The 15,713-nt window shown below is 42.7% G+C and overlaps 1 protein-coding gene across 1 annotated transcript in view; it reads right to left on the bottom strand.

Moving 5' to 3' along the window:
• Positions 1 to 15,713, bottom strand: part of LOC112071197 (phospholipid-transporting ATPase IC-like) — a 42,888-nt gene that overhangs the window by 14,582 nt on the left and 12,593 nt on the right. The window contains exons 2-18 of the mRNA XM_070439300.1: positions 14,361 to 14,541; positions 13,976 to 14,073; positions 11,247 to 11,360; positions 8,821 to 8,919; positions 8,224 to 8,285; positions 7,594 to 7,666; positions 7,325 to 7,395; positions 6,689 to 6,771; positions 5,712 to 5,870; positions 5,508 to 5,596; positions 3,653 to 3,843; positions 2,988 to 3,196; positions 2,670 to 2,713; positions 2,210 to 2,366; positions 1,678 to 1,866; positions 1,234 to 1,346; positions 802 to 966 (exon numbers count right to left, since the gene is read on the bottom strand). Coding sequence (XP_070295401.1) covers positions 802 to 966; positions 1,234 to 1,346; positions 1,678 to 1,866; positions 2,210 to 2,366; positions 2,670 to 2,713; positions 2,988 to 3,196; positions 3,653 to 3,843; positions 5,508 to 5,596; positions 5,712 to 5,870; positions 6,689 to 6,771; positions 7,325 to 7,395; positions 7,594 to 7,666; positions 8,224 to 8,285; positions 8,821 to 8,919; positions 11,247 to 11,360; positions 13,976 to 14,073; positions 14,361 to 14,514 — 2,070 coding nt within the window. The 5' untranslated portion in view covers positions 14,515 to 14,541. The remainder of the gene's footprint in view (positions 1 to 801; positions 967 to 1,233; positions 1,347 to 1,677; positions 1,867 to 2,209; positions 2,367 to 2,669; positions 2,714 to 2,987; positions 3,197 to 3,652; positions 3,844 to 5,507; positions 5,597 to 5,711; positions 5,871 to 6,688; positions 6,772 to 7,324; positions 7,396 to 7,593; positions 7,667 to 8,223; positions 8,286 to 8,820; positions 8,920 to 11,246; positions 11,361 to 13,975; positions 14,074 to 14,360; positions 14,542 to 15,713) is intronic.

The following is a 15,713-nucleotide window of genomic DNA, read 5'->3' on the forward strand; positions in this document are numbered from 1 at the left end:
AAAACATTGCTGCACGTCTGAAGTTCGCAAGAGCACCTGATGTTCACAGCGCTTCTGGCAAAATAACCTATTCCACATCAGGTAATGATGCAAGCAGTAAGCATCAGATTTAAAAAACGGTAAAAATACACCTTATGGAACAACGGGGACCGTGAAGAGACACACACCAAGGTACAGACACATGCATATGTGTATATTGTGATATTGTTGTATGATGGTATTATACATGTTGTATTGTAGATATGTAGCGGTGTAATAATGTTATATGATGTAGTGTTTTATCTTTTGTTTTATATATAATGTAAGTGTCTTAATGTGTTTTGAACCCCAGGAAGAGTAGCCGCTGCCTTGGCAGGAACTAATGGGGATCCATAATAAACCCCAGGAAGAGTAGCCGCTGCCTTGGCAGGAACTAATGGGGATCCATAATAAACCCCAGGAAGAGTAGCTGCTGCCTTGGTAAGAACTAATGGGGATCCATAATAAACCCCAGGAAGAGTAGCTGCTGCCTTGACAGGAACTAATGAGGATCCGTAATAAACCCCAGGAAGAGTAGCTGCTGCCTTGGTAGGAACTAATGGGGATCCGTAATAAACACAAATACAAACTATTCCCCAGGTCGTTGCTGTAAATGAGAATGTGTTCAGGCAACTTACCTGGTAAAAGAACAGTTTAAAAAAAACAGTTTACGTAAAGACTGATGGCATCTTATTACTATATCTTAATGATCCGGACCCAAATGCCAGCCTTCTACAATGTAGAAGTGACTTGATTGATTGAAGTATTTGGAGTGTGTCCTACCATGAAGTTGTTCTCAATTTGTTCATACACTCGATCTAGAGCAGCCTCCCTGTTGCCCATAGCAACACTGGCCTCCTTGTGCTTCTTAGCCCAGGCGTCAAACTCCTGCTTACTGATATCCTTATAACACAAACACAGGGTCCGGAGAGTCTGGTTGGCAAAGATCTACAATGGAAGAGGAAATACTTCAATGAAAAACATGCATCATCTATTTTTCAGAAACTATTTGAGTTCAAGTTTAATTTGTTACGTGACCACAATGTCCAGAGTTCAACCACACGTCAAACTTAAGGCCACTACTACTCCACATAGACTCAAAATCATACAGCAGAAATCTCAAACTATGACGTCAGAATGTGGCCCCTGAACAAAAAGGAGTTTGGCACACCTGCCATATTAAAAAACACCTCAGAACAGATATGGTTGACTCACGTCCAGAGCAGTCTGGGTCACTTCCTTGTGTTTGGATTTAGGAGAGAGGCGTTCGTAGATGACCGTGTCTGCTCCTTTACAGTACAAACGGATCCGGCCATCAGGGAACCTCACTGTGTGTGTGTGAGAGTGAGAGTGGGTGAGAGAGAGAGTGAGAGTGAGAGAGTGGGTGAGAGAAAGAGAGAGAAGACAGCATATTAGGGAGATGGTCCCAGTGAAACAGCTAATTTTACAAAATTCCAGCTTTCCCAAAATTCCAGCTTTCCCAAAGTTCCCCAAAAATCCAGGCCAGCTGGAGGATTTCCAAAAAATCATCAGGAATAAAACAGGGAGGGAATTCTCCAACTAGGAATTCCAACAAACCTGGGAACTCCAAAATATCCAGAGCTTTAAAACAACCCTAGAAAAGTCCCAGGGGTCGCAGACTTAAAAACGATCACTCACGGATGATGGACATGCGTTTGCGGTCGCTGTTAAAGTCGAGCAGGGCCAACACCTCGTAGGTCATTTCCTGGTCCATCTCGCTGATGGTGATGGTGTCCTGGGTACGGGACAGGAACACAAAACCAAAGTTCCTGGCAGCCGTCACCAGAGCTCCCTCGTCAGGAGAGGCTGCCTGGTACACCAACTCATCTGAGGGTTTGAGGACAACAGACGCACATCAACTCTGGGGTCAGAGGTTATGTTACACCTGTATTATAGACTATTCATCAGTGTCTGTCATATGCTAAACTAAGACTCCCGGTTTAAGTATGTTCCTGTTAAATAAATATTGGTCCGATTCCCCCAGACACAAATAAAGATCGATCCTAGACTAAGAAGGATTTTCAATAAATTCTCCATGGAGTATGTTTTCTTTTAGTTCAGAACCAGGCTTTATTAGGTGTCCAGGATACCAGGTCATTTTGTATAAAATCTGTGATTTCTGAACTTCGACCTCTAGCATCACTTAGAATGCAGGTTGTCTAATGCTCACCTTCTTTCTGCTCCACCATGACAGTGTGACACAGAGACAGCAGCTTGAAGAACTCCAGCGCGTCTTGGTCCTTCTTGGACCGGATGCAGTCCACCAGGGAATGATCCAAGTATTCAAACTTGCTGTCTGCATGCTTGTTCCAGCTGAAATCCACTGGCTGTGAAGTACCGAGAGGAAGAAAATGACCATCAACACAATGCTACAGATAAACTTGGAAGGCCGGTTTCCTGGACCCAGATTAAGCCTAAGGTCCTTAAATATCAACACTTTCAAAATGGGGAATCTCCATTGAACACACTTTTTAGTCTGGGACTATGCTTGATCCGAGTCCGGGAAACTGACCCTGATAGTTTTATTTTAATGTAATCTTCTCGCAACAGATGTTAAAATGTTAAGTATTTTGAGTAGCAGAAATAGCCCCTTCACACGGTGACAATGTGACTAGAATGGTAAACCTGACCTTTCCACGATTCAGAGTCACTCCCTCAGCAGTGGTGGGATCGCCTGGCAAAATGAAAAGTATTGGTTAGTTGTTATACTTAGTCGTGTAACACGTCATGATGCAGGCGTCTTCACAACATCTTTACATCATTTTTGTCATGTCTAACACAAATGCAGTGAACCAGAATGTCCATCCAAGCCAGGATATAAGTGTAGGATGATTTCCTGCAGTACCCATAATGCTCTGTACAACCTATCAATTTGTATCTTCCTGAAGATGTTCTGCTCTTCTCCTTATCAATACATGGTGTCAGAAGTGAAAGGGCATTTGTCTAACCGAAGGTGCGTCCGGCGATGGTGCACTTCTTGAAGGCCATGATGTTCTGCGTGAGGGTACCGGTCTTGTCCGAGAAGACGTACTCGATCTGACCCAGTTGTTCGTTGAGGGTGGTGGTACGGGCCTTGGCTGGCGTGTCTTTCTCCTGGTAGTACATCTGAAGGTCCCAGTTGATGAACTTGGACTGGCCCAAACGAATCACTTCCACACTGGACAGGGAGTAGAGGAAATAGCATCATGACAGTCAGGTTAGGAGAAATTATCCAGGATGACTTTTTTTCCCCCCCATCAAAAACACATTATCTGTGTGTTAAAATAGGATGACTGGAACTAGGACATTAAACAGCTGTAATAAAAATATAATAAAGACTGTGGAAGTGGAAGGTAGAGATAGTAAATACACACTTCAAATCTTAGTCGGATCAAGAGATATTCATTGTTCTACTTCTCCATCAGGTTAGTCTCTGCTAACAGATGAAAACACAGCTGGTCAGAGGTGAGATTCTGGGTTGCTGATATCAGCCTCGGGTAAACTGATGTCTGTGTGTTAGGATAATTGGAACTTGGATATATGACCATTCTGATCCTGACACAACCATCTCTTCTGAGATGGTGGCTAATAGAGGGTATGAGTGCGAGCTCGCCTGGGTTTTGAGACGACTCACCTGACGTAGAGCGAGATGGGAACCATGGTGTTGAGCACGATGATGTACCCCCAGAAGCTGAGGAAACCTCTGTAAGAAGCAGTCTGGTCCTTGCCATCTTTCAGATACCAGGCCCTGCTGCCTACCTCCTCGTACCAGAAGGAGTTCCCGATGGCCAGGCCAGCACACAACAGGATCAGGATTACAAAGATCTGGCGGAGGGAAGAGGGAGGAAGGGATGAGATTTTTGGATGGAGTTCTCCCACTGTATCTCTATTCTCACAAGCCATCATCAAACATGTAGAGCGCCTTCAGAGAGTATTCACACCCCCTTGACTGACTCCACATTTTTTGTTGTGTTACAGCCCGAATAAAACATTTATTCAATTGAGATTGTGTCACTGGCCTACAAACAATACCCAAACATAATGTTGTGGAATTATGCTTTTGGAAATGTTAACAAATTAATTAAAAATTAAAAGCTGAAATGTCTTGAGTCAATAAGTATTGAAGCCCTTTGTTATGGCAAGCATACACTTTGCTTTTCAAGTCACATAATAAGTTGCATGGACTCACTATGTGTGAAATAATAGTGTTTAACATGATTTTTGAATGACTACCTCATCTCTGTAACACACACATATACAATTATCTGTAAGGTCCCTCAGTCCAGCAGTGAATTTCAAACACAGATTCAAACACAAAGACCAGGGAGGTTTTTCAATGCCTTGCAAAGGGCACCTATTGGTAGATGGGTAAACATAAATAAAGTAGACATTGAATATCCCTTTGAGCCTGGTGAAGTTATTAATTACACTTTGGATGGTGTATCAATTAACCCAGTCACTACAAAGATACAGGCTTCCTTCCTAACTCAGTTGCAAGAGAGGAAGGAAACCTCTCAGGGATGCCCCCATGAGGCCAATGGTGCTTTTAAAACAGTTATAGAATTTAATGGCTGTGATAGGAGAACACGGAGAATGGATCAACACAATTATAGCTCCTCCACAATACTAACCTAATTGACAGAGTGAAAAGGAGAAAGCCTGTACAGAAAAAAAATATTCCAAAACATGCATCCTATTTGCAACAAGACACTAAAGTAATAATGCAATACAAAGTGTTATGTCTGGGGCAAAACCAACAACATCACTGAGTACCACTCATCTTATTTTTAAGCATGGTGGTGGCTGCATCATGTTATGGGTATGCTTGTCATCAGTAAGGATTAGGGAGTTTTTTAGGGTCGAAAGAAACAGAATAGAGCTATGCTCAGGCAAAATCCTAGAGGAAAACCTGGTTCAGTCTGCTTTCCCACAGACACTGGGAGACAAATTCACCTTCCAGCAGGACAATAACCTAAAACACAAGGCCAAATATACACTGAAGTTGCTTACTAATAAAAAGTGAATATTCCTGAGTGGCGAGTTACAGTTTGGACAAATCCACTTGAAAATCTATGGCAAGACTGAAAAAATGGCTGTCTAGCAATGATTGATAACCAACTTGACAGAGCTTGAAGAATTTTAAAAATGTGTTAATATTGCACAATCCAGGTGTGAAAAGCTGTTAGAGACTCACAGCTGTAATCGCTGCCAAAGGTGATTCTAACATGTTTTGACTTAGGGGTGTAAATACTTAAGGAAAATTTGAAATCTGTATTTAATTTTCAATACATTTGTAAAAACATTACTTTGTCATTATGGGCTATTGTGTGTAGATGGGTGAGCAATTAAATGAATCCATTTTGAATTCAGGCTGTAACAATAAAATGTAGAATAAGCCATGGAGTACGAATGCTTTCTGAAGGCTGTTAAGAGACTTCATTTCATACAGGCTGAAATATTGCGAGGGGATGAGAGAGTGAACCACTCACACTATACACCATGTAGTTCATCAGCTCATCAATTTTAGTCCTCTTGAACCTGGTCTTGCCCCCATTCCTCATGATTTTAGTGTCAGCGCCTAAACCAGAACGGTGAACAAACAGAAGAGCAAAGGGTTCGGATGAGATTAAGTCCAAGGCAATGACCGTGGCCGTTGGTGTGTGTTCATTGATTCCCGAAAAGCGTGTTCTTACCTGCGAAGATGACCAGTCCGTGACACTCGTCAGTGTTTCTGATCCTGCATCCTCTCAGCATCATATTGTCCAGATCAAGAGGGAATCGGTCTTTCCTCCAACGCATGGTCCCCGTGAACTTATCCAGACGGTTGTTAGGCTCCTCACACACTATCATGGCTGTACGGAGAAACAAGACAGTGACAACACACTATCCTGGCTGTACGGAGAAACAAGACAAGTGACAACACACTATCCTGGCTGTACGGAGAAACAAGACAACAGTGACAACACACTATCATGGCTGTACGGAGAAACAAGACAAGTGACAACACACTATCATGGCTGTACGGAGAAACAAGACAACAGTGACAACACACTATCATGGCTGTACGGAGAAACAAGACAACAGTGACAACACACTCTCCTGGCTGTATGACGGGGAACAAGGGAACAGTGACCACACTATCCTGGCTGTATGAGGGAACAAGGGAAGTGACCACACTATCATGGCTGTATAAGGGAACAGTGACCACACTATCCTGGCCACACTATCCTGGCTGTACGAGGGAACAAGGGAACAGTGACCACACTATCCTGGCTGTATGAGGGGGAACAAGGGAACAGTGACCACACTATCAAGGATATATGGGGGAACAGTATCAGAATGAGTTTCAACTTGTTATGATGAGGCGTTGCCAGTCCTTTCTACTCATTATATTTCTATGCTCACACCATCATAGCTGGGGGGGGGTGGTGAAGGAAACCATGACCTGGCAGAGTCTAGCTAGCTGCACAGCTAGACAGGATATCTTTGACAAACAATACCTGCCCCATAGTTTACGACTGCAAATACATCTGGAAGACACTAAAAGAGAAAAGTGGACCCACTTTCTCTCCCACTCTCAGGATTCCACTCTCATCAGTACACGCTCTGTAAAATAATATTGCGATACTCTACATGTATTTTCCCTAGTTACAGTACAGCAGTATGTTACCGTCAAACTGTGCCAGCTGGTGCTCCTCCTGCAGTCTCTCGTCTGTTATTTTCAGACCCATCTTGAACTTCAGGTTGGTTTCCCTGCAAAACAATTAACGTCCTTTCATTTTCCAGTGGACTTCTACAGTATGCTGGGAACATCTATCTTAGTCCCAGATCTGGTCTCTGTTAGTTGGCATTATAGCTCAAACAGACTGGCACTCAGGCTAGGGAGCATCTGTACATTAAAGAAAGTAAACCATGCTAGCCTTTTGATAGTATTGTTTGATTAACAAAAAGGTTATCAATCTAAATCAACAGGCTTAAAACAGACTGACAACAAGTCTCAGCAAACCCTTTTTAAATCCAACTTCAGCACATCATTTTTATGTTTACACAAAGGCACGTTCTGTTAATGTACTTTCTCCTGTTATCAAGGAACAGTTATTGACAACCCCATTATGAAATGTCAGATTTACACAACAAGGTTTGAAGACCTGGACGGTGTCCCAAATGGAACCCTATTCCCTATACGGTGCACTACTTTTGACCAGGGCCAATAAGACTTGAAGTGCACTACTTTTGACTAGGGCACATAGGATGCCATTTGGGACAGGAAGGCCAATACATTTAGTTGTAATAGAGGACATCTTACCCATCAAGCTCGGCGGTTTCCACATAACAAAGACTGTTGGGGTTTGAACTGGACAACAACAGAATGTCGGCCTAAAAAATAGTAAAAATAAAGAGCAAATGGTCAAATAAAATGTTTTGAACTGAATTATAAAATGGCTGGTTGGTTTCAATTAAATCGAATCAATAATATGTAAATTCAGAAACTTCAGAATTGTTTCGAAAGTATATATATATATATATATATTTTTTTTAAAGGAACCAAGTGGAAGAACAAATAAATGACATTACCGGGATGTGAGCATTTTTCTTCAACCGAACCACATCACCGACATGGATATTCATCCACTTAGACTCTTGAAACCTGGGTTTAGAAAAAGTTTCAGTCATTTCCCCCCCCCATTCTTTGTCATATTCAAAACATGAAGTTTGTCTTGTTGATGCATAGCACAGACAATACAATAACCAATGTAAGATATGAAAAAGGTACGCAGTTGCACTATGGAGATCCAGACCCACAGATACACAACACAGTACTGTTCTAGTTTCTATGTTCACAACATAGACGACTCCTCTTTGCATCTGTCCCATTATGGTGTCAGAGCTTCTTCTTTTACTACGTCTACGAGTTGGTAAACAAACAGACAGGGTGCATACTGCCACCTGGAGGCTGTTGTTTGAACAGGTATAAAGCCAAGGACGGCAATTTACTGCCACCTGCAGTTATAGAATGTTGGCGCATAAGTATAATTCATTGGCTGATCCCTCCTGATGACCTGGATGGAATCATGTGATCCTTCCTTAACCTGTAGGAAGTCCCACCCAGTTGACTACTTCAAAATGGTGAAAGCCCTTAATGGCACTGCAGGGTCAATTCCAAGTACATATCTAACCATGTCTATGGTTCATAGTCCTCATTACCTGCCATCCAGGAGGACATCACACTTCCTGTTGTTGATCTCCTTGTCCATCCTGTGGCGGGCCTGTAAGACAGGGAGGGAAAACACCAGCCAGGGTTCAGCATTAGATTAATGGACCACAGTGAGCTCTTCACAACAAAATGGAGTGTACTGCACATGACAATAGTGGGGGGGAATTAAATATATATTTTTTAAAGAGGCCTTTTTTTTAGTTGCAGGTGGTCCGCAAATTATTATATAAAACTATATATTCTCCAAAAATAAATTGGGACATAATGGAGGTTATAAACAATTGTAAATGACTTTATACAATGAAAAGTGTTGAACAAACATCCATCTGTAATAAAATGCCTTTAAACTGTTACATTCACTGAGAACATTGATTCTAAATTTGACCGCTAAAATATTTTATGTTAAAGAATTCCGCGACTCTGCGAAAGCTGGTCCTCAAGAGCTTTTGACATTTTTTTTGGTGCTCCCCGAAAAGGAAAATGTTGGGAACTACTGATCTATACGACACCCCGTTTCGGCGCCAAGACTTTGGGAGAAGGGTGAATAATTGATGTAGCCAGCAGCGAGAAATGGATGAGTCACGCACCAGATCGTCCACTAGGTCTTTGATGGCTGTGATTCCCAGCACCAGAACTAAAGGCACTAAGGTCGTGTACCAAGGCAACGTGGTGATCTCAGGAATAATCTGGTGAGAGAGGAATAACCACAAGAGTGTATTATTAATATCAGAGTCTGTTACTTTAACATTCAATCTAACGTCTATTCCAATGTGGTAATCCCAGGAATGATCTGATGAGAGGAAAGGAAAAATAATAATAATAACATATTAAAAAGGAAATAAAAACATTGTTAACAAATTAATATCACAGAACCTATTACTTCATCATTCAATCAAACATGTTCAGAGGATTCAAGGCAGCAGTGATCACAGGAATTAATCTGATGATGGGGGAAGAAAGAAAAGTAGAACCATTTCTAGTCTATTGTTCCATCCTGACCTGTGGACCCGGTACCAGGATGAAGTGTCTAAGGGGCCAGTTGAAATCGGTGAGCAGGGGGGGCTACATTGTTGCGGGGGGGGGGGGGGTTCTTGCATTGGAATTATATTGAGTTCTGCTAATATAAAGCACGCTATATACCACAATAAACAAAAGTTCAAAATGCAGAGACCATTGAGTGCTTCTGAACTCTGTAGCCTGTCTCTGCATCAGTGCAATGGACAGCGCCCTACAGCTAGGCCGTTTTGGTAATGAATATATAATACAAGACACACACACACACAGCCTTCGGACAGTATTCAGATCCCATGACTTTCTCCTCATTTTGTTACATTACAACCTCAATCTAAAATGGATTAAATGATCCCCCCCCCGCCCCCTCATCAATCTAAACACAATACCCCACAATGACAAAGCAAAAAAAGTTTTTTTAGGAATGTATTAAAACAAAAATACCTTATTTACATAAGTATTCAGACCCTTTGCTAACTGTGTAGTCTAAATATTCTCCCCTTGCAAACATTTTCAGATAAAAATCTGTGAAAACTTAAATCCATGTTTCTGATAATAATTCACTTCAACCTTGATGCATGTTTTTCAGATACTGAAATAAATAAAACGTAACGTATTATTCCACTCCTTTTCCAGAGACAAAAATAACATTTGGTGTATCATCGTACTGCAATAAATACTTAATTCTGCAATAATTGTATTTAATAGTAGGCTATATGTGATATGTTATAGGCCAGTCAGTGTCCAGATTTCAGTCACACGAGTTGTAGCTTCCTTGATGCTTTGGGGAACTTCCTGAGTAAACGATCATTCCATTCTCCCCCGAAATCTTATTGTAAAATTCCCCTCAAAATGACAGTTGGATTAATTGAGCTTTCCTCAGGTGTAGCATGTTTCTTCAGTGCTGACTGGACAAGTTTGTCAAAGTGGAGAATTAGTTCTCGCATGTAGCTGTGGACGCCCAGTAAGCACGGTCGGCATACCGGAGAGAGGCCCAGAGAATTGTTGCAGGATATCAAGAGGGTTACATTTCTCCTCATTGGAGCCAGAGTGGCCGATTTCAGTCTGCTAAATAACTGGTCGATGACACTAAAAAAACTCAGCTTTCATCAAATCTGTTTTGCTTAGATGTTTCCCCATTTTTCACATGTAGAAGAAAGTCATGGCTCTCTGGGTCAAGGGTCAAGGGGCTTCCACCAGTTGGCTGCTGCGTTCGCTGAATCCTTCGGACATTTCACCGATAACAGCATCCAACGCGCTGAACAGTATTTCACACTCAGTCTCTTCTCCTCTGTCCTGCTGGACTACAGTACTGTGGTACTGCTGAAGATTTGTACTTGCGTAACATTGCCCGTTTGCTTGGATCTCGTGTGCCAGTGCCACTGCGACTGTGCACAAATGACTTCACACTTGATGATGTCGCACCCTGTTTCTCTTCCTCGCTTTTTATGGGAACCCAAAGGAGTCATACCTAACCGCCTTAATGGCTTTTGCATTCCCTCCCGACACACACCGTAGTGCGCTCTATCCATTGTGCTAACACAGCGCAGATACACAGTATTTTTGTGCCAAACTTTCACTCAATTTTAACTGTTTTTTTTTTTTTTTATTAAAAAAATGTTTTGTTAATATACAGACAAAAGTAAAACTATGGGGGTGAAAGTTTGAACTGAGGGGGCTAAACCCCCTTTACCCCCCCTTATGGAGCCGGGCCCGGGTTTCTGCTGTCCAATAACACTTCATCACTCACTGCTCAGGCCAGGGTCCTGTATGTTCATATAATGATGTGTCAGTATTTACATCACATTTTACATTTATGTAAATTCATTTAAACTGCTCGCAATAAAACAAGCCAATCGCACTCCTTCCTTCCATAGTGTAGTATAAGTTGGGATGTCTGACATAAGATTCTTATCTACAAGTGGAACCCCACGTTCTACCACTGAAGATACTTGTAAAATCAGTAAGTTGAATGTAACACAGCTGTCTCCGGCAGACTTACCTGTAAGATGAGCAGGGCCAGAAAGTAAAGGTTGGCAACTCGTTTGAACTGCTCGAACAGATTCAGTGGGATGAACGTCAAGGCGTTATATTTGTACGTCTTGATTCCATTCCCCTACAAACAATAAAAGGAGGACAAGTACACAAACATGGTCAAAACAGGGCAACAGTAAACATGACATCCCCCCCCCCCCCATCCCCCATGAATGATGCAGTGCCACTCCGCCCCCCTCCAACCCGTCCCCCTCTCAGACCAATTGAGATATCACATGGCTAACAAATTTCAGTTATCATGTATGAACACAGATTATCCATTATAATGACCAAACACTCGAGTGGCCACTCTAACAATGAAAAAAGTATATATATTAAAAAACGGAAGGCAGTTAGTTTAAGAAACTGGTACCAAGGCTAATTCACTCCATGTCATGTGCCAAATGGCATGGCCTGACATTTGGCAATAACAAGGAATGGCAAAGAGTGGAACTCGACACACTCAGAGTTTCTGTATCTCTCTCTCCCTCATCTTCCCAACACCTTCTCAGTCTCTCTCAGTCAAACTAAATGGCGCTTGCAGTGCTGCTGGTAGGCCGAGGGATGATCATTTACATACACAAACTGCAGCCACAGTATTGAGAGAAGGAGGCAAATGTTCCGACAAAACAAATAAGTGTCCACTCCAGTCCCAATTGGCATCCCATTCCCTATATAGTGCACTACTTTTGACCAGGGCCCATAGGGTAGTGCACTACTTCAGACCAGGGCCCATAGGGTAGTGCACTACTTTTGACCAGGGCCCATAGGGGTAGTGCACTACTTTTGACCAGGGCCCATAGGGGTAGTGCACTACTTTTGACCAGGGCCCATAAGTAGTTTAGTGTATATAGGGGAATAGGGTGCCATTTTGGATGCTACCCTGCGTCTACAACACCTAAGTAACAGGTTGAAGAGTAGGACTCAATGTAAGACTTTTCATATGGACTATTTCATTGGAGTTAAACATGATGCTAAAGTAAAGTCATTGTCAGTTGACCTTAAGAGTATAGTCTTTAATAACCAAGGGTACGTAAATAAAACATTAGCAAGGCTAAATACCATTAAAAGGATAGGAGTGGTCTTAAGAGTGGAGCTTAAAGAAACAATATATATATATTTTTCAATTTTCCCAGAGTCAGATGAACTCATGGGAACCATTTATCACGTCTCTGTGTACGTCAGGATGACTTTCTGACGATCGACACTTGGGAGTATGCACGAGAGTGTGGGAACAGGAGACTATTCTAAATGGTGACTAATAGAGATTATTTTATTTTTAAATACAAAATTTTACATATCAGGATAATGTTTTAACGATATAAAATCGCTATATTATTTTTGACAATGTCAAATGCTCTTCCTTCATAGCTTGTTCTCAATCTTTTTAAATAGTGAGCCAACATGTTTTCAGCATTTTCTCATGGCTCTCATCCCCCTCTGCTGCAGACATATGGTGAGCATATGGAACATTGAATCGTAATATCGAATTTCAATACACATCGTATCGGCACCTACGTATTGTGATAATATCGTAACGTCCCTGGTGACTAACAAGTAAATAAACCCAAAAGAGGAAGTTGGATCACCACAGAACAGGTAATAAACAGGTAATCAAATGGCTTCCCAGACTATTTGCATTGTGTCCCGCCACCCCCTCAAACCCCCTCCCCGCTAACCCCTCTTCTACGCTGCTGCTACTACTACTACTCTCTGTTTATCGTCTATGCATAGTCACTTTAACTACACATTCATATTACCTCAATAAGCCCGACTAACCGGGGCCCCCGCACATCGACTCTGTACCGGTACCACCTGTAGATAGCCTCACTACTGTTATTTTATTTATTTACTTATCTATTGTTTACCTAATACCCATTTTTTACTTAAAGAGGCTTCTAAGTAAGCATTTCACTCTAAGTTCTACACCTGTTGTATTTGGCGCACGTGACAAATAAACTTTGATTTGATAAACAGGACCAACCACAGACTAACCCGGAGTCCTGTCCTGGTACAGTCTGCCCAGTCACTAATAAATAACTGGTTATTTTCAACCCAAAGTCTGTGTATTATAAGAACCTTCACTTTGAATATGGTCCAGGCAGTACAGGAAATGGCCAGCCTATGAGACACACGTATCAGCAGAGTGAAGAGGAAGTAGAATTACCTCACCGTCCGTGACGCACTGTACCCGATACGGCGTCAAAAATGACAACATTGGAATGAAAAAAAGTAGTGTATGAGGTGATCCAAAAAGGAGGAAATCGTGATGTTAAACAACACCTTGTGTTGAGCCATTGCATAGGTCGATTGTATTTAGCCTGTCCACAACGTAAAACCACCAAAGCACATGAACAGGACTGAGTTTCTGCCTCAGTTTCTACCTTTTAAAAGGTTGTGTCGTCCTACCTACCAGCAGCTGGCATTACTCCGACACAACCTGCTGTTGTCAGTAAATATTTAGATAGAAAAAGATGAGATGAAGGCTGTGTTCATTAGGCACAAAACGGTCAGCTACTATGTCTGAACTTCTCCAATAAGCAACACGTGTTTTTCCATTTGCCTCATGAACACGACCCATAAGCAACACGTGTTTTTCCATTGGCCTAATGAACACGACCCATGTCTGAATCAGCAGTTGGGGGGGGTGGAATAATGTGATTTCTAAATGGTGGAACTGGGAGAGAGGTGACTTACTGCGTACTTGCTCTTCTTGAGACACAAAAGGTATTTTTTCTGAAACTCTGGCAGGTTACAGTAGGCGCTGTCGTTCGCTTTGACATTCCAACCAGACTCTGGAAACAGACCAACAGACAGTCAGACACTTTGGAAACAAACCAACAGACAGTCAGACTCTGGAAACAGACACTCAGGAAACAGACCAACAGAGTGTCAGACACTTTGGAAACAAACAGTCACACTCTGGAAACAGAACAACAGACAGTCAAAACAAATCAAAAAAAGGTCGCATCACAAGGGTATGTTCTCAGATTGTCTAATGGAAGAGGTGTTTGTGTGGCTGTGTGTGTGTGTGTGTGTGTGTACTGCAGCTCTTCTCTAGTGTCTATTCCCAGTCTCTCACCGGGGCTCTTGATCTCTTCAGGTTGTGGCCTCCCAGGGGGCCCCTCCTCGTCTGAGCCGGGGTCCAACTCATCATCCGTCTCGTCGTCACTGTACGGCATGACCTCATCGTCAGGGCCCAGTGACCCCTGGGAGTCTGATCGCTCCCGACTCATGGTAATGAGACGTCTGGAGGTCGCTCACTGGGGGGGTGGAGAGAGATTTTTTGTTTTACCATTGTTTAATTTCCCTTTAACAGTCTTTGCAAAAACAGAAACGAATATGTTGTCTAATTGTGGTGAGAGAGAGAATATAATGTCATGTGGATATGGTCAACGAAGGAGTATGACAATCCACCAGTGTTGTCTGGAAGCGCCCGCTGTCGGCCATATAGCCAATAACAGCCATCGTCAGACGGCTACTTTGAGTTCATAAATTAACTGCATCTCAGAAACAGCATGCCTCCTGGGCTTTACACACACACACACACACACACACACACACACACACACACACACACACACGACAGTGTCTAGGGTTTACAGAGAATGGTGACAAACAAAAACATCCAGTCAGTGGCTGTCCTGTGGGTGAAAACAGCTTGTTGATGAGAGAGGTGGAAGGAGAAGGAGAAGAATCGTGCACGCTAACAGGCCCGGCTACAAACAGCTTGTTGATGAGAGGTGGAAGGAGAAGGAGAAGAATCGTGCACGCTAACAGGCCCGGCTACAAACAGGCAAATAACAGCGCAGTACAACAGTGGTGTGCAGAATGGCATCTCGGAAGCCACAACCCATCTGTCCTTATCAGGGATGGGCTATTGCAGCTGACGACCACACCGGGTTCCACTCCTATCAGCTAAAAACAAGAAGAAGACGCTCTAGTGGACACGCCATCACCTACACTGGACAATTGTAGTTGTTGCGTCACGCTGATCGCAGAGTCAGGATTTGGCGTAAGCAGCATGAGATCATGGCCCCATCCTGCCTGGTGTCAAACGGTACCGGCTTGTGGTGTAGGGAAATGTTCAGGGCACACGTTAGGTCCCTTGATGCCAATTGAGCTACGTTAACACGCCCCAAAGAATTCCGGATGTTCTGGAGGCCTGACCTGGTACTAGACGGGTGTATCTAATAAGTTAACTCAGGGTTAGCCTCTTGGCACCAAGGTCTTTTAACCACTTGGTGTTAGACAAGGAATTATTTGGCGTTGCCCGGCCCAGGGCTCAAACCAGCAACCTTACCAGCTGCTGGTAAGGCTCTCCAACCTATTTCTCAATCCTGGTCCTGGGTAGTCAAAGGGGTACACCTTCTTTTTGTCCTGACACTACAAAGCTGATTCAGATTATCAACGTATCAAGCTTTGATGATTAAAA

This window comes from Salvelinus sp. IW2-2015, unplaced genomic scaffold, assembly GCF_002910315.2.
Source record: "Salvelinus sp. IW2-2015 unplaced genomic scaffold, ASM291031v2 Un_scaffold1545, whole genome shotgun sequence".
Taxonomy (NCBI): Eukaryota; Metazoa; Chordata; class Actinopteri; order Salmoniformes; family Salmonidae; genus Salvelinus; species Salvelinus sp. IW2-2015.